General features: G+C 36.1%; 1 protein-coding gene across 2 annotated transcripts; it reads right to left on the reverse strand.

Moving 5' to 3' along the window:
* Positions 1–2,832: 2,832 nt before the first annotated feature.
* Positions 2,833–21,652, reverse strand: thbs3a (thrombospondin 3a). 2 transcript variants are annotated; one of them, XM_079626287.1, is made up of 24 exons: positions 21,131–21,652; positions 20,951–21,009; positions 19,415–19,621; positions 18,840–19,093; positions 18,279–18,381; positions 18,145–18,171; positions 17,966–18,048; positions 17,829–17,880; positions 16,381–16,529; positions 16,058–16,198; positions 14,486–14,560; positions 14,242–14,394; positions 13,475–13,585; positions 11,915–12,022; positions 10,791–10,950; positions 10,583–10,701; positions 9,761–9,813; positions 8,698–8,900; positions 8,438–8,616; positions 7,257–7,305; positions 6,983–7,179; positions 6,729–6,901; positions 3,618–3,757; positions 2,833–3,445 (listed from the first exon to the last, which is right to left on the reverse strand). In XM_079626287.1, the coding sequence occupies exons 2-24, from the start codon at positions 20,994–20,996 to the stop codon at positions 3,384–3,386; spliced, it is 2,844 nt and encodes a 947-aa protein (XP_079482413.1). In that variant the 5' UTR covers positions 20,997–21,009; positions 21,131–21,652; the 3' UTR covers positions 2,833–3,383. The 2 variants fall into 2 exon arrangements, with proteins under 2 accessions (XP_079482413.1, XP_079482412.1); XM_079626286.1 differs by having other exon boundaries at positions 20,951–21,652.
* Between the last annotated feature and the right edge of the window lie 297 nt (positions 21,653–21,949).

Genomic DNA, 21,949 nt, shown 5'->3' on the forward strand with positions numbered 1-21,949 from the left:
TTTAAGGAATCTAAACCATAAGTATTTTATTAAAAATGCGTTAAGGTTATTATGATAAACATAAATGTACTTCCTAAAATCACAGGAGGGAAGGTGCCAGCAGTCTTAAAAAGTTTTTTTTTTTTTTTTTTTTTTAAATAGGCCTAATGAATGGCTTGGTGAAAATCTAAAAGCCTAAAAGGTTTGTGTAGCGTAGGCAGTAAGTGTGTGTTTGTGAGATTTCTCCGTTTGCTGTTAAATGTGTGTGTTTGAGGATGTGTTTGCCCATCGTTGGACTCATTTATCGGGTATTTTATCTACAGGACGTCCCAAGGAGTCTCTCTTTTACTGATTTAGGTCGCTCAATTCGCACTTGTTAGATATATTTTCTGGTGTTTACATATAAATGAAAGTTCAGAGCTGCAGTTCAGAGCGCGCCCGACAGGTGGCGGCGTTGACCACCGAAAAATGAACGTGCGCGGATAGAGCGAGTTTGATGCAAATCACACCAAAATGAATACTGTAAACACTGAAATACATGGCGGACACCAGCTTTTCAATACTTCAAAGTTTACATTTAAAAACAAAAGTTGCTGTCAGTGTATAGCCCACTGCACATACACGGATGCATGTATACTGGCTGTGATGCATTCATCAGAGTGTGATATGGGACGGTGTGTGATCTGCTCTGTTGTCTGCAGTATGCATGCATGCATCAGTGAGTCCCAGGCTCTTTGTTGGCTGGCTGGATGGAGGCGGGGCCGCAGGTCCTTTTGTGCCCCTCACATTTTGGGCAAAACCAGAACAACCGAGCTGCAGACGCGCCAAAAGCATGAAACCGGGCTATACACAAATATTTTGGGAAGAAAAACTTCACAAACAGCGACGTCCGGTACAGAGATGTGATTTCAATACAGCGTTGTGAATTTTTAGGTGAGTAATAAACTCCTTGTGGGGTCAGGAGAAAACTTTCCATTTCATTATTTATTATTTGTTGAGTATATTTAGTGAAGTGAGTTATTCAACTTGTTATCATAGACAACTTTATTTTCTTTACAAACAGTTATATTATATTTTGTGTTGTACATTTTTGTCTACTGGACATTCGCTGGTCAAAAGATTACCCCGTTACTAAGCAACAGTGATTCTCAACCAGCAGCACGCGCGTGCGCCAGGAATACTTGGAACGATTTCGCTTTCGCGCTGTTAAACCTAAAAAGCAAAAGAAAACAAATGAAATTTATATTAAACTTACTTATAATACTTCACTATTTGAGCTGTCATTATATATTAAAATAAGTAACCTAAATTAATAACTAAAATAACTTAATAAGACACTCAAACGGAACATTAAACTTATTCCAAATCTGCGGCAATTTAATTGGCCTATAACTTTTCCGACACACAAGATATCCTGTGATCGTTTTATTATTATCGTAAAGGTTTTACATGTTGATTTAAGTTAATAAGAACATTACTGATGGGAGTGTGTGTGGATAAGAAAAAAAAAAAGATAAAAAAAAAAGGTTGTGAAACTTTGTTGGGAATCATGAAGCTCAGTACCTTATTAGAGATCATGCAAACAAAGTTTGTCTTTATAAGGCCTCAGCCCTCAAGTGCTCCAAAACCCACATGCCACATGGTCCTTCCCTACTAACGTTAAATGAAAAATACGTTTACTGTTTTTCAAACAAGCAGAAAAAATAATAAAAACAACATTTTGATTGTTTCTAACTATTATATGTAAGACATTGTAAATAAATGTGTATTTGTGTTAATTGTGTAGTTCTGCGGAGAAGAAGTCTGAACTGAAGCCTTCAAGAGTGTGTTTGAAGTCCTGCGGTCTGGCAGGTGTGGGATGCTGTGCATTGTTGTTCAATCTCCCGCCAATATTGCACTCGTCCCGGCCTCCCTGACCACGAGGAACATGCGACTCGACTCCCTGCTGGAATCTCCCGCCACAACAACAGCTTATGAACTGCTCGACCACTAGGGCGGCGCCAGACTGCAGGTGTATCTTCAACACCAGTGTGAGTACATGGCTGCTTCCGAAATCGCATACTTCCCTACTATATAGTGGGCAAAAAACAGTATGTGACAAAAGAAGTAAGCCCAAACTCAGTGGCCTACTCATATAAGAGCCGGCAAAAAGCACCCGGATGACCTACTTCTTCCAGCGAGATTCTGAAGTGTGCATAGGATGGACACTTTACTATCCCATGAGGGAGAGGATTTGTGAATGGCAGTGAAGCGACGTAACTGACGCTGGTAGGCCACATGATAATGACAGCATGGCGAATGTAATATGTCCAGATTACATTCATACTAAATAGAACATAATTTGTTAGCAGTCGTGAAGTAATTACGGTACTTATTTAAAATAAGTACCTACTCAAGTATACAATTTCAGACACAGCCTATGACAGTGGCTATGTATGAATGGAATACTAACTTAATGCCTGCTTACGGACGGTTGTGCAGCATGCACTGTAGTGTACTCATTTTGCATTGCATTGTGGGATACAGTATTGTACACAGTGCTCTGATGCATACTGCACAATAAAGCAAGTGCTTTCAGATAATTCTGGTGTTTATGCATACATAAAATTAATGTATTATACATACTATATACTGCACAATATACAAGCATTCTATTCTGAACATAGTGTGCTTAGATTTATTTTGTGAGTTTATATAAAATAATTCTTAATAAAAAACATAAAATATAAAATGATACATAAATATATTAAATTATGTATGATTTAATTTCCAATAAATGTAATGTTTTATATATATACATATATTTATATTTAATATGTTTACTTGAAGCATTCATAGATTCATAGTAGATATGACATTTTCCCCTACAATGGCTAAGATGGTTTTATTTTAATTAATGTTAAATTAATATATTTCCATACATATGCTTAAGTGTAGAAAGAGAGCTTATGTCTTATTCATCATTAATGAAATACAGAACAGGAGAATTGGGATTGACGCATTAAACTGTCACTTTTTGGCATTTTTAAAATTGACTGTTGTCATTATATCATAGAACAAAAGTACTGTCGGGTATTTATTGTGTTGTAGAAAATACACCATATCCCTTTATTTTAAGACATATTGTTAATGCATACACACTCTAATGAACCCTTTCAAACATACACTCTCATACTCACATTATACGGCTCCGCAACGACACAAAAACACGCAAAAGGTAAAATAAAAGTCTTTTCTCTCCTTTCATTCAGTCTCCTCAACCGGAGTAACACAGATGCTGGGTAAATCTCTCATCTGTCCTGGTTGTTCGGCCCCTCGTACACAGGAGTTCAGTGGCCCCACGCTGGGTTTCAGGGGGTCGAGAGAGAGAGAGAGAGAGAGAAACGGAGGGCGTCTCACTCCTCTCACACCTTTATGTGCATTAGAACCTGTTTACGGTGTATACTGAAGTCCTCTGGAACAGTATCTGGAAAAGATATGTTTAATCTGCTTATTGTTTTATTCTTCTGTTGTAATGCTGGGTTTTGTCAATAAACTACTTTTATACAGTATTTGCAAGATTTCTTGGAGACTTTGAGCGTTGGATTTGGGGTTCTAGGGGCCATGATTTAAATATCAGAGAGTGGATTAATCTTTACCATTACAGCGGTAGCGCAGATTGGACCAAATGATGTTCTCTTGAGAGAAGCAGAACACGCCCAGGCGGCCTCCTCTCATGGAGGTGTCAATCACAACATTGGAGTCAGCCACCATCTCTGTGCCTTCATACAGCTTCACCCTGCAACAGGAGCGCACACACACACACACACACACACACACACACACGCATGAAAGTCACTGTCAAACACTACTGTGCAGGACTACCACTGGATCCAGATTTAATCAACGACAGCAAAATTGTTTATCGTACAAAAGTGAGCAAACATATCCTTAAGATCAAACACTCAAGAAATTCATTAATATAATATCACCACAAATATCATAAATAGAAAAATTAAGTTTTGCAAGTGTAGAAATTGTATGTATATGTGTGTGTGTGTGTGTGTGTATATATATATATAAAATATTAATGTATATTTGTTAATACAGTAGATATATTTTCTAAGTATACCATGATATATAATACTAAATAAATATTATACTAAATATAATACTATTATTATATAATATATAGATAAATAACATATTATTATATATTATCTATATACTGTATACCATATTATTATATATGTTTTCAAAATATATTTAAAATAATATATACTGTATATATATATATATGTTAAAACATTGCATATAATATTTTATAAATATTATAATACTATTATATCTAATATATAGAGATAATATACCATATTATTATATATTATGCCTGCTTTTAAAATATATTAAATAATATATACTGTACGTATATATACACACATTTTATTTTGAATATATTATATATAATAATATAATTTATATCTTATGTATTCAAAATATATATTAAATAATATATAAATGAAATAATTAAAATGTATAAAATATGACAAAATATTTAGATTTTATGAGTGCTTAAATAATAATAACTAAGTAATATTACCAACTAACAAATTAATTTGCACCAAAGCACTTTAGTCTTATTGGACGCACAAACTTACATCAACAACAAAAGAAACATTTTGTCCTCCCACTTAAAAACCCATTTATTTTGCAATCCCAATTTATACGTTGCATTTAAATTTGCATTTAGCATTGCCGACCCAATTTTGAGGAGCGTTGTTCTAGAATATTTGATCTGAATGAAGCAGAGAACAGTTTCATGCTGCAGGCCACTACTAAACTCCACCTGCTCGACCTCTAATTACCTGATAATAAATGAGATCTGATTTGATTTAGCAGCAGGCCGGACTTAAATTGCATTATGTATGAGCAGAGAACGGTTGCAGCACAATTCAGCGTGAGTGTGTGTGTGCGTACTGAAGTCCAGTGCTTTATTCACTCCTCTCACTGAATACAAAGCAGGTGTGTTTATGTGTGTGTGTTTGAAAAGGCCCTCACAAAGCCTCAGCTACACATTGTCTCACACAAATGTGCATACACGTGTACGTATACACACACACACACACGCACACACACACTTCTCTCTCTTCTTGTAGATATTTATGCAAACTAGAATCTTGGGAATGTTCTAAAAAGTTCAATAATCATGCAGACTCAAAGTTTAAAAGCTTCAGAACTGTTTATCTATGAAAGGAACTATGAAATGTATTTTAGGCAATTTCTGTTATGACACTGCTGGGACATTTGCTGGAGTTTATGCGTTGTTTCTTTGGCATGAGCATCTGATTTACAACACAATGCCAAGAAATTACTCAGAACAGGAAATCATACACAATACATGTTTAACTGTCCTCTGCGGTCCGTTCTCATTCTTTCTTTAACGGCCCGTCCACTACAGTAGTTTCCGTTGGATCTGCATATGAACAGGCACCAAGAAAATTCTTGCCAAGGATTTCATTGGCATGGCAACCACAACAATGGGCGGCCAGGGGGCCCAACCACTCAGCAGAGTCTCAGGGGTGTGAGGAGGGCAAGAGGAGGGGGCAATTGTGAAGAAATTTTAAGGATAACGAGTCATAGCACCCCCACCCCCCCTCCCCAGTATACCAGCACAAGGTTCTATCAGCTGCCGCTCGCACCAGTGCAGTCAATGACTCAATCTGGTATTGCGCCCTCTTGTGACAACAAACACAGCCCACAATCGGACAGAAAAAAAAGTTGCTTCAGCAAGGACAAATATATTATATCATTACTCTTAATATAGGAATATACAAGGTAATATTATTTAAAATGTAACAATCCAATTTTTGGCATACAGTCAATTAAAATACTTTCAATTAGCTACTCAGTTAAAAAAACATAGTAATGTACATTACCATTCAAAAGTTTAGGGTCGATTTTAGTTTTTTTGAAAAGTCTCTTATGCTGAGTTGCTCACCAAGGCTGCATTTATTTGATAAAAAATACAGTAATATTGTAAAATATAACAACCAGTGTTAATTTAGTAACATTGAGATACTAACATAGTTTTGATTAATATTTTTGAGCTGTTTTTTATTTTTGTATCTTCCATTTTCATTTAATTTTAGTCATTTTTTTGTGTTTTTGAAAATTTTATTCAGCTTTATGTCTATGCTATATAGTTTTATTTATTTTTATTTCACTTATAGTTTTAGTTCTTTTTGTACATCAAGTTATACTAAATGAAAATGAAAAATGTTTCCTTGTCAACAAGCTGGATTAAAATAAGTTTTTAGTTAAGTATAATAACCCTGATTACAACTTAAAATAATTGTGTTTTTTATATATATATATATTTTTTCAAATGTAATTTATTCCTGAGGCAAAGCTGAATTTTCAGCATCATTACTCCAGTCTTCAGTGTCACATGATCCTTCAGAAATCATTCGAAAATGCTGATTTGCTGCTCAAGAAACATTTCTTATTATTATCAATATTGAAAATAGTTGTGCTGCTTCATATTTTTGTGGAAACCATGAAAAAAAAAGTATGCTGAATTCTTTGATGAATAGACAGTTTATTTAAAAAGATTTAATTTGAAATAGAAATATTTTGTAACAAGTGTCACTTTTGATAAATTTAATGCATCCTTGCTGAATAAAAGTTTTATTTATTTTTTATTTATTTAACTGACAGCAAACTTTTGAACAGTAGCGTATATCCTGCTGCCGCACACTTGAAGACCTCACCTGATATAGCCGACCTGTGGCCTGTGGCTGAGCTGCCACCGGTACGAGGTTTTATCTTGCCAGCCGACATTACGTGGGTCTTTCCACAGCAGTTTCACCTCTCCATCCGTTTCCCCCGTGTGCCACAGAGCGTTACGGAGAAATTCACCGGGGCCTGTACGAGACTTCACTGCCTACACAAACACAAGAGGTCATATGAACATTAGCAAGCCAATATATTTCAATGAAACTACACAATTAAGAAACATTCATACCTTGAGCTGCAGGCCCGGTTCAGCCATGGCCCTGAATGGGACCGACTGCCAGTAGGTCTGTTCGGTCTGCTTCCACATCACCACATAGAAACTAGACGAATCCTGATAGCCGAAGATGAAGCCGGCGTAGTCGTCATCAGTCACCGTGTTAACGTGAAAAGTTCCCTCGAAGTCTACACCGTTAAACGCTGTGTAACCTGTGGAGAAGTGATTTGGAGTTTAAAATTGAGTGTCTGCTGGACGTTTAGCTCTTGAAATCTGAAACCGGACTCACCCACTGCCAAGCCCGGGTCGCTGTTCATGGTTTGAACAATCTCCATACCCTAAAACCCAAATTCATCTGTATTAATACAAGCACTTAGCAAAGTACAGACAATTACAGACTTCACCTTAAAATAATATCAATGACACCATGGATGCCCAAAAATTAAAATTAAAATCTCAGGAAAAAGAAAAGTACAGTAACATGATGAACTTGTGTCAATGAGATCAACAGGATTCTAATGATGTCATAAGTAGGGGTGAAGCACCCCGTTTTCACAGGTTTATAAACGCAACGCAACTTTTATAAAGAAATCAATACATTTTAAATCAGTAAACCTTTATTAAGGAATTTAACTGTAAATTGTAAGTAGGCTACAAATCCTTTGTCTTTTTAAAATGTTTTAATCTTACATACCGGTAGTTTACTTTCTCAAAATGGGACTTTTATTTCATTCCTCTTGGATCTTGATTATTATTATTGTTAACTTTTCGTGGGTTGTGCCTCGGCATGGCACAGCGCGGATGAAGGAACCAATGTTTCGAGGAAAATGTGCGGCTGTCAGTCACCGCGCCGGTGTGGATACTGTCATTCGCAATCACAGATTCTACTTTTTGGAAGTATGAGCATAGTTTTCTCCAGAAAATGTCATCTGAACAAGTAGGTAACATCCAATTTTGTTCTGACCAACTAAGGGGAAAAAAGCATTGCAGTAAATCACGCTGATTAAATCTAATGATCGCTTATGTCACGTGAAACCGTGGAAATTTTATTTTGTTCTCAAATTGTTAATGCAACATCAGCATTGCGTGACTACATTTAATGCCCTTACGATATTTATCCTTGTTTTCGAATGGGCCCGGTTGCGGTCTCTTTTTTTCTGTAGCCACACCGAAGTCTTTTGCATTTGAATATTAAACAAGAACGCTTGTTTAATAGATGGAGCATACAGTTCATTTTTGACAGAACATGATTGCAATTGTAATGCAACAAGGAATGCATTTGTAATACGCTATTTTAAAAAAAGGGCTATTGAGGTATTTTTGCAGGCAACAAATGAGCTGTTTTTTTATTATTTGTTTATTTGTTCGGGGACTATTTGTTATGCTTATGGCGTTGACATGTTTTATATATGATTTATTTATATACGCCCAACCCAAAACCTCTTCCCGCGCCCCTGCATGATGCTTTACCTGATTAAGCACCACCCAGTTTGGGTCGATCTGAGCGTCACCCTCAGGGTCTAAAATGACCGTCTGATAAGCTCTGAAATCCGTAAGAGTGACTTCAGCACTTTCTGGACACACATCAACCACATCCAGTACAGCATCATTGTCAAAGTCATTCTCACACACGTCACCAACTCCGTTACCTAAATGACAAGAAAGAAAAGAATTAGTCGAAACATTAATAAGGAAGATTATTTACCATCAGTGGATATGAACGCTCTTACTGTCCGAGTCTTTCTGGTTGGGGTTGGAAATGAGTCTGCAGTTATCAGGTCCGATGCCGTTGATGGCGTAATTGTCCGGGATCCCGTCGTTATCGTCGTCTTCGTCACAGTCATCTCCGATGCCGTCGTTATCCGAGTCAAGTTGAGAGCTGTTTGGAATGTCGGGGCAGTTATCTCGAGTGTCCTGGTGTCCGTCTCCATCACTGAAAACACACAACATTCAACATTATGAGCTGAACTGAAATAGTTTGAGAGGTGATAATAACTGGTATAAGCAACAATGAGACATAAGGGCTACGTTCACACTGTCATTCCAAATCAGATTATATCCGATTGAAATATTTAATTGATTTAATGTCCACACTGTGTATCACAACTGATCCAATTTTTGTTTGCTGTGGCGCTCTTTCATTTTCCAGAATATTTGTGTTGGTTTCTATGCCAATGGAGTTGCCTTGGGAGGCATATGCCAAAAAGCATCAACATCAACATGGAGGCGGTTGCAATGATGAGTAGCCACGGCACTGGACTACTATGTCTAATGAAGCAGTGGCAGCTTTATTCCATGCTGCCATCTCCGCCTGTCTCAAAATTCAAAGAAGTGTGTGGATGCATCCTCCCACTCGTGTGGTAACCAAATTTGATGAAGGGATGTGGCTGTCAAACTTCAGAATGCGTGCCGGCACATTCACCACCTGTTCTGCATCAATGTCTGACGAGTTTAACTTATACATGCTGTGAGAAAGTGACAAGTCAAAAAGAAGCAAAATCCAATCAGAGCAGTGAGACTGAAACAAATTTTTTTTAATTTATTTATTTAAATAGGATTTCAAGCCACATATGAATGAAGCTTGAAACAGATTTCTAAAAGAATTCAGATGTTTTTTGCTGTTCACTCTTGCTTAATATGATCGGATATGCACAAAAATGTAATTCGGACTGACAGTCTGAAGGAAGCTTAGATGGCAGCAATCTTCCCATATACAGGTTAGTAAGTGAAAGGATAGTCTGCCAATTGTGGGATTTATATATTTAAATTGACCAGAGTTGTGCGCGTACTCACGTGTCTTGGTTGGTGTCACAAACATCCCCGACCAAGTCATTGTCTACATCTGTCTGCAATAGTATTCACTGAGTTTATTATTCATTCATTTAATTTGAGAGAAAAAAAGTATATAAAACAGACCATTCACTGCAAAAGCAATGCTATTTGTTAGAGATATTTCACCCAAAATGATAAATTCTGCCATCATTTACTAATGTCATTCCAAATAGGATTATTAGTGTTAAACAAAACAAAACTCATTAAAAATATTTACGTTAATTGAAATCAAGCTGAAACAAAATTAAATATAAATACTAAATGCAAAACTAAAAGAACTGAAAATTAAACAACTGTAATAAGTTGAAGTACTAAAGTGACTAAAATTAAAATGGATTAATTGATTAATATTGAAATAGAATAAAAAATAAATTAAACCAAAATAGTAAATAAAACTAACAAAAAGTTGAATAAAAGTTCATTCAAAATATTAATAAAAGCTATCATAGTATATAAATAATACTTAAATTGCAATAGTTTCAAACCTGTATGACTTTCTTTTGTGGAACACAAATACAAAAATATACACGGGTCAAAGGCTTCAAGCTTCAAAATGTCTAAAAAGCACCACAAGGTATCATAAAAGTGTCTATACGATAGCCTTGCATGAGGAACAAACTAAAATTTAATTCCCTCCATTGTAGCTCTCAAATCGAAAGGGGGCTTTAAATATGTTATTTTTTAATCTTTCCACAGAAGAAAGTCACACAACTTCTTTTTGACACTGCATCAACTTACAATGACAGTGTAAAGTTTGATATAAAGTAAGATGTGATGCAGTACCTGCATGGGGTTGCTGATCTCAGGACAGCTGTCACATGCATCACCCACTCCGTCTCTGTCCCGGTCCGTTTGCATTGGGTTCGGCACTTTGGGACAGTTATCCAGCACATTCTGGATTCCTGCAAAACATCCACACACATCACATACACAAAGGATGATGTTGTTGCGACACAAAGTGGAGCAATTCATCAAGCTGAACAGTCTTTACCATCTCCATCGATGTCTTCATCGCAAGCGTCTCCCTCTCCGTTATTGTCAGTATCTTTCTGGTCGATGTTGGGAACGGTGGGACAGTTATCACACGCGTCACCGAATGAATCGGTGTCAGAGTTCTGCTGATCTTTATTGGACACCAACCGACAGTTATCCTGAAAAATACACATTGATTCATAGAGAGACATAAAAAAATAACCCCTCACACGGCCAAATCAAATGCAGTGTTATTTTAGTATAACTGATACACTGATTTTCAGTTCTCAATTTTTGTTTATGAATGGAATTGATAAGGAAAAACTGATGCCATTGTTACTGAGACTTTGTTTAATAGCAAAAGTAACAGCTCAAAGCTTATTGCAAATTATTTGATGGGAGGCGCTACAACGTTTTGTTCATTCATCAACTGAAAACAGCATAGACTAAAAGATCGAATCTTGGGATTTAAGAATTGATATTGGTTCATAAAAATGAGAATAAATTAAAATCGAGAAATTTATATTTTTAAGCCTGTGTGATAGGCCTACAGTACATCTATTTTTAGAATTTTTTCATTTTCTATTTTAGAAAACTGAATAGGGTTTTGCATTGGAGTCTGGAAACACACATATTTAACCTGATTTCTTTTTTCCATACTTTTCCAGACATGAAAATTACTCAAATCAAATTCCATACTTTTCCAAACTGCGTAGGAACCCTGGTTTCTGTTCGTCTCATTGTGCATCAAGCACTGAGGAAGACTCCAACGCTTAAATTCAGATATGGTAATAGGCATTTCGTTTCCCAGATGCGCTGTATGCGGTAGACCAATCACAACAGACTGAGCCATCTGACCAATCAGAGCAGAGAAGGCTCTCGGAAAGGAGGGATTTAGAGAGACTGAATCTTCAAACTCACCGTTCTCAGACTTTAGAGAAATTAGGTGAAGTGCAATCTATATTATGAGAAAATTAAAGTGTTTTTTTTTTTATCTTGGATGCATGTAAACCTATTCTAGGAAACCTCAAAAACAAAATGAGGAACTTTTAAAATAGCACTTTTAAAAAAGGGCAGTTTATTTTTTTTTATTTTAGTTTTAGTTAACATTAACAACACTGGTCGGATGGGACATAAACACACCTCTACGTTCTTTATTCCGTCTCCGTCGGCATCCTCATCACACTGGTCTCCGATCCCATCGTTATCGGCATCTTCCTGACCAGAGTTGGGTGTGAACACACAGTTGTCCTAAAAAACACAGAATGTGAAATTCAAAAAACCCTAGCACAACACTTCAAGCTGGAACTGAATAAAATCCTGCTTTCAGACATCCTGAATCTAAGAGTACATAAAAAAAGACATATAAAAGTCCAAACAAACCCAAAAACAAACTTGGTTTATGCAAACACATTACCTCATTTAGGATGAATAGCTTTTTACTTGAAAGGTACAAGACGTGTGAACAATTGCACTTGAACAGGAAATACTTAAGTCTATGAACCATCAGAACAAATAGAACAATATGGTTTCCCAACAATACCTATAAAGAATATCAATTGAGTAGGGGTGTAACGACATGTATTCGTATTGAACCGTTCGTTACAAGGCTTTCGGTTTGCATTACAAACCGAACGATTCGTTGGACCATTTTTCCTGCTGGTGCGACCAAAAGTTTGTTAGCAGTTGCGACCATCACAACGTTGCCCAATATCAACTGGCAAACGTAACGAAAGTTGAACGAAACTGCGCTACTCATTTGTGCTTAAAGGACCGTTTATCAGTTTGGACCATTGTCAGTGCACCGCGAGGCGATCTTGATCAAGCGACACTGTTACTACACCGCGCTAAGAGATCCAGTAAAGAAAGCATTTGAATTCACCACAGAAGTAATAACATCACTGCGAGATCTAGTGAGAAGCATTCAAATTTTTTCAGTTTTAACCGTAGGCGTAGATCTCTATTAGATCAGCAGCGCTGACGTGGAAACCAGGAGAAACATTGTGCCATGAATGAACTAAAGTAGTTATAAGTCCACAGATCAGCAACATTAACCATGGATTTAATGTAGTAACACTAACTGTAACCATGGAAGTTTGGCAGGAACAGTAAAATGCTTTCAAGTACACACATCTTTTTCCTGCACTGCATTTAAATGTTCTTTTTAATGTGATGACCAAAACATTATTTGTTCATCCTTCAAAGATTACCCCCATTTATAAAACTAAAAGTTTCAAGATGCAGGAAAACTCACACTTATTTAAAAATAAAAAAGACATTAAATTACCATTGTAACCAGTAGGTGGCTGCCATTTCCACTCCCAAATATAATTTTTTTCATCGTTTTGCTTTTGAATTATTATTTCAACATTATGAATAATCTCTGTAAGTTAAGTCTATTTATTACAGTAATACAGTAATAAAGTCAAAATGGGGGGAAATGTGAATAACTGCGCTGCTGATTTAAGGTGTGCCGCTAAATTTTCTGCTAGTGCGCCTAAAAATCACCATGTGTGCCTTTTTAAAAATCAAAGAAATTTCTCTAGCATATCTTTCTTTTTGCTGTATCGAAAACGCACCGAACCGTAACACCACTGTCGTATCGAACCGAACCTACATTTTGTGAACCGTTACACCGCTACAATTCAGTGAATGTTGATACAACATCGGTGTGTGCAGGGAGAAGGATTGTGAGATTCATACCTGTTTGCAGTGCTTGTTGTTGTCCATGCAGGGCAAGGAGCGATCCGGATAACCATCAATATCTGTGTCCTTCCCACAAGTGTGACCATTACCAGCCCATCCAACATTACACTAAGAGAATCATACAGAAGTTTATCAGAAAACTTTGACAGTCATGATGCAATAAAGATACAATATGACACATGTAAATCTGAGTTTTTGTCCTAACCAGCCATGATAAATGACAAAGCATTTAAAAAGATTACAAAAGGGTTTTCCATAGAAGAACCATTTTTATTACACCTACGAATCTTTTTGTTCTTAGAGTAAAGAACTTTCACTACTATACTTTTCTACTATAAAGAACCTTTTGTGGTTCCTTGGATGCATGAAAGTTCTTCATGGAACCATAGACACCAATAAATAACCTTTATTTACTGCATTGTGCTAGATAGCCCCACAATTTAAAAAAAAAGTAGGGTGGGGTCTTGGTTTAATCCACTGATTGTTGATTGGATGAAGGCAGATCTGAATGCAAGCTTTCAGTCGTTTATAAGAAAGGACTAAATTATTGGAGAAGTTCGCTATACATCACCAGAGAGGTAATTTTGATTCAAAATTATGAGAATAACAAAAAAAGACAAAAATCATTCACAATAGGATCATAAAATAATAAAGTGAATTTCCATTTCATGCTGACTTTAAGTTTCAAATTCTTTCTGATTGGATGTGAATTGCTTGTCTTTCAAATCTTACTACAGGTAACTGGTAACTGAGTGTACACATACAGCACAGGTGACGTCCCCGTTCCGCTGAATGATGCAGTGAGCATTAGTGTCACAGGGGTTGAAACTGAGCGAAGCACACGATCTCCGAGGGAAACATCCAGCCGTCTGATTCCCAACATATCCAACTTTGCACTGACCACATCGATATGATCCCTGAGAGAAGGGAAAGAAGTTTTTTAAAAAACATTAACATAGTGTGTGATTTCAGAGAAAATGTCTGGGAGTTTTTATGTCTCATACTCACAATGGTATTGATGCAGATGGAGTTGGGTGTGCAGGCGTTGACCAAATCAAGACATTCATCGATGTCAGAGCATTCCTGAAATAAATTCATTGCAAAAAGATATTTGTTGCCACTTGCTTTGATATTGTGCTCTCTGATGCAATAACATTCGGGCATTTTTAAGTGTAAATTCTTTTTAAGGTCACTGTACCTGCAGGTGACTTTTAGCATTATGCATATCGACATTCAAATAAGCCAAAATTACTTAATTTTGCTACTTATGTTTTCCATTTTTGACACTTCGGCTGCTTTCATCCTCTTAAATCTGTAGCCGAAATAATTAATTATACAGACTACCGTTCAAAAGATTCAGGTAGAAATGCTTTTTTTTTTTTTTTTAAGAAATAATACTCAATAATATTCAGCAAGGAAGCATTATATTGTTCAAAAGTGACAGCAAATACATTTATAATGTTACAAAATATTTATATTTCAAATAAATGCTGTTCTGAACTGCTGAACTTTCTATTTATCAAAGAAAAAAATTATCACAATTTATTAGAATATTAGAATGATTTCTGAAGGATCATGTCACATTGAAGACTGGAGTAATGATGCTGAGATTTCAGCTTTGCCATCATAGGAATAAATTACATTTTAAAATATATTCAAATAGAAAACATTTATTTTAAATAAATGTAATACAGGGTTCCCGCGGGGCATTAAAAAGTCTTAAAAGTTTGAACTTGAGTTCGCAACTTGACTCTTATGTACATATTTTTTTACTTTTTTACACAGAATGGCAGAACGAGTGAAGGAGACGCACTGAATAAAATGCACATTCACTCTGTAAACAGGCAGGCTGCAATACTTTTTCTTTTTGAAAAGTATTTAAATGTCATTTGACATGTTATTTGATCAGTCACATTACTTCCAGTTATGCATGTTTGAACTTTTACTAAGTACTGTTACATGGTTTAAGATGTTACAAGTTGTCATGCGTTTACTATTTTTATAGTATACTGAGTTGTGTGCTATTTTCATATGTGACCCTGGACCATAAAACCAGTCACATGGGTCAAATTGAGATTTATACATCATCTGAAAGTTGAATAAATAAGCTTTCCATGGATGTATGGTTTGTTAGGATAGGACAATATTTGGCCGAGATACAACTATTTGGAAACCTGGAATCTGAGGGTGCAAAAAAATCTAAACATTGAGAAAATCACCTTTAAAGTCGTCCATTTATGTTCGCGATTGTGCTGCATTCACTCACAAAAATAAATGTTTTAGATATTTACGGTAGGAAATTTACAAAATATCTTCATGGAACATGATCTTTACTTAATATCCTAATGATTACAATGTATTGTTGGCTATTGCCACAAATATACCCGTGCGACTTGTGACTGGTTTTGTGATCCAGGGTCACATATTACAAATAATACAAATACATATAATACAAAGTTTGTTTTTTATTTCTTCAGGTCTTAAAAAGTCTTAAATTTGATTTTAAAAAATGTGCAGCGCATAATCTTTTCACAATATTACTGTTTTTACTGTATCTTAGATCAAATAAATGCACTGTACCTGGCGGTAACTCTTAGCATATTCCACACCGACTCCAGAGAGAGGTGGACCCCATAGCCCAGGTGGGCAGGACTCACAGGTAAAGCCTTTTGCTGTGTTGACACATGCGCTTGGTATATAACACGGCTGAGCCGCTGCACACTGATGGAGAGAGACATGTTAATCATTCAAATGATCTAAAGATGAATCAGCTTTATGATTAAAAAACGAAGGCATGTTTATTTGAGACGCTTGGAACATGGACATAAACACTAACAAGTGGGTTCTGGACCAAGACTTATCATTACTCTAAGATAAAACCAACGCTAAATGTCTTCACCCACCTCATCTATATCTTTACAGTGTGTGCCGTTCCCTGTCATTCCCTCCGGACAGGGGCCACAACTGTACCCTGGGAAATCAAACGTCTCTATGCAGGCCACACCCTTAAAGCAAGGACTGGGCTGACAGCGTGAACGCGGTTCATGAAATCCTTCAAACCAAAAAGATGAATTATCAAAACCAGACAGTTGAAAATGAGCTCTGGAAATCTAATATCATACGAATAATACATACATAAATGAAAGCCCTTCCTGTCTGTGAGCGGAGAGTTTTAGGACATATTCATAATGGAATACTACCAGACTGCTTTCTGCACACTATACACTGCATGCTATTAAAAAGTAGTAGTATGTGGGAAAAGTATACATTTTGCAGTGATAAACTTTTCGAACTTTGGTTTTAAAGTCATTATTGTGTTTTTAATCCAATTTTGTAAAAAGGTGTCTTGGCTGTTCAACCAAATTATGAGTAAAAAAATCAGAAAATCACAGTAGTCAACTGCATTGCATTATGGTATACGTTATTTGCAGTGTGCTGCATTATTTTCTTGCGGGGTTCGGGAGGAACTATCAATTTTACTATCTGTCATCCCTTTTAAATTTGTAGACAAAATAAAATATTATTATTAATTATATAAATGTAATAATTTTTTTCACTGATTTATCATTATGTATTGTCACACAACACCAATAAATGTATTTATTTTTATTTCTTATTAAATAGATATATATTTATATTAAAATATATATATATATATATATATATATATATATATATATATATATATATATATATATATACATACATATATATATATATACACTACTATTCAAAAGTTTGGTGTCAGTAAGATTTTTTTTTAAAGAAAGTAATACTATTATTCAGGAATGACACATTAAAGTGATCAAAAGTGACAGTAAATGCGGCTCTTTTCAACTTTCTATTTAGTAAAGAATCCTGAAAAGAAAATAATCACTGTTTCCACAAACATATTAAGTAGCAAAACTGTTTTTAACACGGATAAGAAGAAATGTTTTTGAGCAGCAAATCAGGATATTAAACTAATTTCTGAAGGATCATGTGACACTGGAGTTATGATTCTGAAAATTCACCTTTGCATGACAAGAATAAATAACATTTAAAAATATATTCAAATAGAAAACATTCATTTTAAATTGTAATAATATTTCACAATATTACTGTATTTACTGTTAAAAAAAAAAATCAACCCCAACCTTTTAAACGATAGTGTTTTCACTCACTCTACAATCACATGTAATAAATAGTTTGTATAATAAAATAAATATATTATTGTTGTCAGGAATTATTCAGTATGTACAACAGTGTGTCAACTGTGGTTGTGGTTATCACTCTCTTTCTTAACTCAACTGTGTATGAAAAACTTTATCTACAGGTACTGCTTCTAACAGGACTGATGTTTGCAACTCACCACACATCTGGCACTCCAGAATAGCGTTCCTGACAAGAGACATTTCTTTCACCTAAATAGTAAAAATACATTTTTATTAAACATGTTCAGAACAATTTCCCTTACATATACCTGTACAGACTCACTCACTCACACACCTGTTCTCTGATGTCCTCTCTCAGCTCTCCCAAAATCTGATTAAAGATGATCAGCTGGCCAATCAGAGCTTTAGTGTGGTCACCTGTACAAAAAATAATGCAATATCTTTAAATTAAATAAATAAAAGCCAACAAATCGCATATTATGACTTCACCAATGTCCAGAGATGTCAACTCACCTAAAATAGAATTAACCTCACCATTCACTGAAAAACAAATTTTAAGCAAAAAACTTTCAGACAAAGATTTCGCAAGTAATCAAAAAGCTACATATTCAAGCCCCATGTACAGTCTTGTGTTGTTGTTGGCTAACCTATGTTATATGAAGAGGCGTCTCCCTGAAAGGGGCAGTCGGTGAGAGCTCCAGCCTGGGCAACAGTGCCACCTAGTGCCAGTTTAAGGGACTCCACTGAGCCCTGGAAGACAAACTTGTTAGTTACAAGAGCTCCTCTGGTTTCTCATAGTATTTTATATAATATCAGTTTGGATATCATATATTATCATATCTGGATTTCAGGTCTTAGCCAATCATAACATCTAATATCATAACATCAGTCATTATTTACTTCTAAACCTTAGGTCTAAGCCTGAATGCTGTTATTTTTCTGTAATACACAAAAGGACACCTTTTGGAGAATAGCCGTAAACAAATTGGGAACTACTACAAAAAAAGTCAGAACTAGCGCTGTAAAATAGATCAATCGCATCTAACAACTTAAGTTTTTGTGTTTATATAACATGCGTGTATATACTGTATATTATCATGTGTGTGTGTGTGTGTGTGTGTGGCAATTTGACAGCACTATTCAGTACACACAATACTTGACATTATCAAGCCATCATATGATAAAGGTCATATTGTGTTGGATCTCACCTGCATGCGAGCGTATGCCTTGTGGCCATTCCGAATCTCCACCAGCTCGCTGTCTCTGGGCAAAGCGACCAATGGGGGCAGCCGCTGTGCGGAGTCAGCCAGACGACAGTTCACATACAGCTCCAGGTTCAGGTACTCCCTGCGCAGGCCACCGACTCGTAGAATAACAGACTGAGGTCGCCCGTCTGCCACATTAGGCGTCTGCAGGTTTACCGTGTGCAGCTTCCCATCTTCACGAACATACCGGACCAGAACTAAAACAAACAAACCTTTTAGAGATGTTCTGAGCCGATACCACCTTCATAACCCTGTAGTGCTACATATTTATGAGTGAAACAGGATATTCAATGAAAAAAAAATGAAGGGTGGGACTTGTTTTTATCCATCAAGAAATGATTGGATGGTGAAAAGTCCATACCAAAATGGAACGACATCTCAATGAAAGTTTGTTTTAGGCTGTTAGTCAACATTATACAACAGCCTATGCAGTGATGTCAGTGGAAAAGTAAAGTTGTTTCAGAGAAAAAGCAAGTCGATTATGATATAATGATAAAAATGGGTCATCGCTGCATTACCTTTGTTAATTTTGCTCATGATGGCAACCTCCAGGTATTTCTTGTTATCCTGCTTGTTGTAGAGGCCCAGCAGAACTCCTCCCAGTTTAGGAGGCAGACGAAACGTAGACATCACATACACATCACTGAGAGTCTTTAGTGCTAAAGAGACCTTCTCCACTGCGGCCACAGTCTGCTTCACATCCTCCAAACTCAACACGTCTATCACTGAGAGAGAGAGAGAGAGAGAGAGAGAGAGAGAGAGAGAGAGAGAGAGAGAGAGAGAGAGAGAGAGAGAGAGAGAGAGAGAGAGAGAGAGAGAGAGAGAGAGAGAGAGAGAGAGAGAGAGAGAGAGAGAGAGAGAGAGAGAGAGAGAGAGAGAGAGAGAGACAGAGACGGGGAGAAATAAAGGAACAGGCAATGAATAACCTAATGATTTTTGGTTGTTCCAACTTCCAAACCCATATACATGTTTTTTTTCCCCATGAAATAGGATTTTTTTTGCAGAATCTTCAGGCGTCAATGTCGTACAATGACAAATCATAGTGACCAAAGCTTTCAAACTCTAATAACAACAAAACAGACCAATTTAATAAAAAGCAATAAAAGCTGTGACTCATACAGTACACTATATTTCTTTTTTTTTTAAATGGCCATTACATTTCCATTATTTTATCATAGCAAGCTTTTCATATTCTATTTAAAAATATATAGTTACAAATTACTTCATAAAAAAAGTATTCAGTGATGTAATCCAAGCACCACAATATGAAAGTAATGTAATCTGATTACTTTTGGGTTCCTTCCAGGTCACATATGCAAATAAATTAAATTGGGATAAAAAGCAATATTAAATTACATATTATTATAACACATTATAGCCTATATAATTATTTCCATTTACCATCTGATGTAATTATTCTTAATTGTTCCCATTCACCACCTCCCAATCTTTCGTCGTAATTGTTCTAGAGTTATTTGGCTGGTTAAATAAAGGTCAAAGGTCAAAAGTCAGCGAGTCAACTCGAGAACTAGCAGACTTGTGAATGAATCATTCAGAATGGGTTTGTGAAACGGGTCAACTGATCAAAAAATCTGGCTCAAAAAGAAGTTTTGATTCGAACCCCATATGAACGAGTCATGTGCAGCATCATTTTTATATTGCTTTTGCATCATTTTTGAAAGCTCTTGCTCCTATTCCTTATACATTGACATTGTATGGCCTATTATTCTATTTTTTCTTTTGTGCTTCACATAGGAAAGTAAGTCGTGCAGGTTTGGCAGAACTATATGTAAATGATGAATTGTCAACTATATTTTCTGAGAGAAATTGCACTCTGTCTCCTCTAAATCTCCTCATGCAGTGACTCTTTTTCACAGTTCTTTTAACTGGACCATGAAGAACGTTTAAATTTTGGAGTGAATACGGATTAAATACTTTAAAAGAAACATATATCATGCATATAAAAGAAAGACAAAACATTAACTGGTAACTAACTACCTGAGAGAAGTCATAACTGATTAAGTAAAAAAAAAAAAAAAAGTCAGAATAATTACCCGGCAGGTCTTGTTTCTGTGCGCTCTCTGCGTACCGGACGGACATCAACACGAAGAGACTGACCCAAAATGTCATGTTTATAAAATAATACACGCAAAAAAAAAAAGTGATGCAGGGAATATCAGAAACAGATCCGTCAACGATGCATTGAAACACGAAATATTTCCACGGGAACAAACCTGCGTTGCACCGCAGAGAGAAAGAGAGAGAGAGTGAGTGAGCGTTCACAGACAGAGAGAATGAGCTGATCTGAGTGAGAACTGAATCCGCCCTCTTCATCATCATACAATAACGTTACATTATTCCTCTGTAAAACACACACACGAATTGGTTGCACGCGTAGATGTAGCCTATACTCAGGGGTTGTATACACACAGGTTGCGTTCAGCGTTCATAAATAGAGGACCGTAGAAGTCTCGAGACAGCTTTCCGAAAGTTTAACTATTTTAAGGCTGTTTCACGCTGCGCAACTGCCATGGAGGTGGAAAACCGTTAAAAAGTTGCACAAACTAAGTCGGTATCGGTAATTTTCAATTGGTTGAGGGTCCTGGCCTCAACAATAGCATATAAATAAATAGCCTAACAGTTACTGTTCTAGTGATATACTCGACATATGTAGAATCTACTAAAATAATAAAGTTCTTGACGTATCGCACTCATCGTGCTGTTGCTACAGTTACAAGTAGCATACGCACGTGACTTCCGTTAATAGCGCCTGTTTAGCGTCAAGTAAAGATATGTGGTCACTCAGGTAGACTTTATGGTAACTGAAAACGTGGAATGTACTCCTCCTGTTGATGTACTTGTCAAGACCCCACTACCAACTTTTTAAATTATTTCCTCCCCTAAAAACTAAAGAGAGTTGGGCAAAAAAAACCACAAAAGCTTGGCTAGTTCGCCCCAAAATTAAAATGTTGTCATCATTGTTGTTCCAACCCTGTATGAATTTCTTTCTTCTTCTGAACACAAAAGAAGATATTTTGAAGAATGTTGGTAAT

Source organism: Phoxinus phoxinus (assembly GCF_949152265.1).
Source record: "Phoxinus phoxinus genome assembly, chromosome: 10".
Taxonomy (NCBI): domain Eukaryota; kingdom Metazoa; phylum Chordata; class Actinopteri; order Cypriniformes; family Leuciscidae; genus Phoxinus; species Phoxinus phoxinus.

Coding starts and splice junctions, on each gene's coding strand:
- thbs3a (XM_079626286.1), bottom strand. CDS start 21,236: ATGATGATGAAGAGGGCGGATTCAGTTCTCACTCAGATCAGCTCATTC. Junction 7,306..8,437: donor ACTGGGTGGTGCTTAATCAG/GTAAAGCATCAT, acceptor TTTGGGTTTTAG/GGTATGGAGATTGTTCAAAC. Junction 3,446..3,617: donor TCTGCGCTACCGCTGTAATG/GTAAAGATTAAT, acceptor TATCTTTTCCAG/ATACTGTTCCAGAGGACTTC.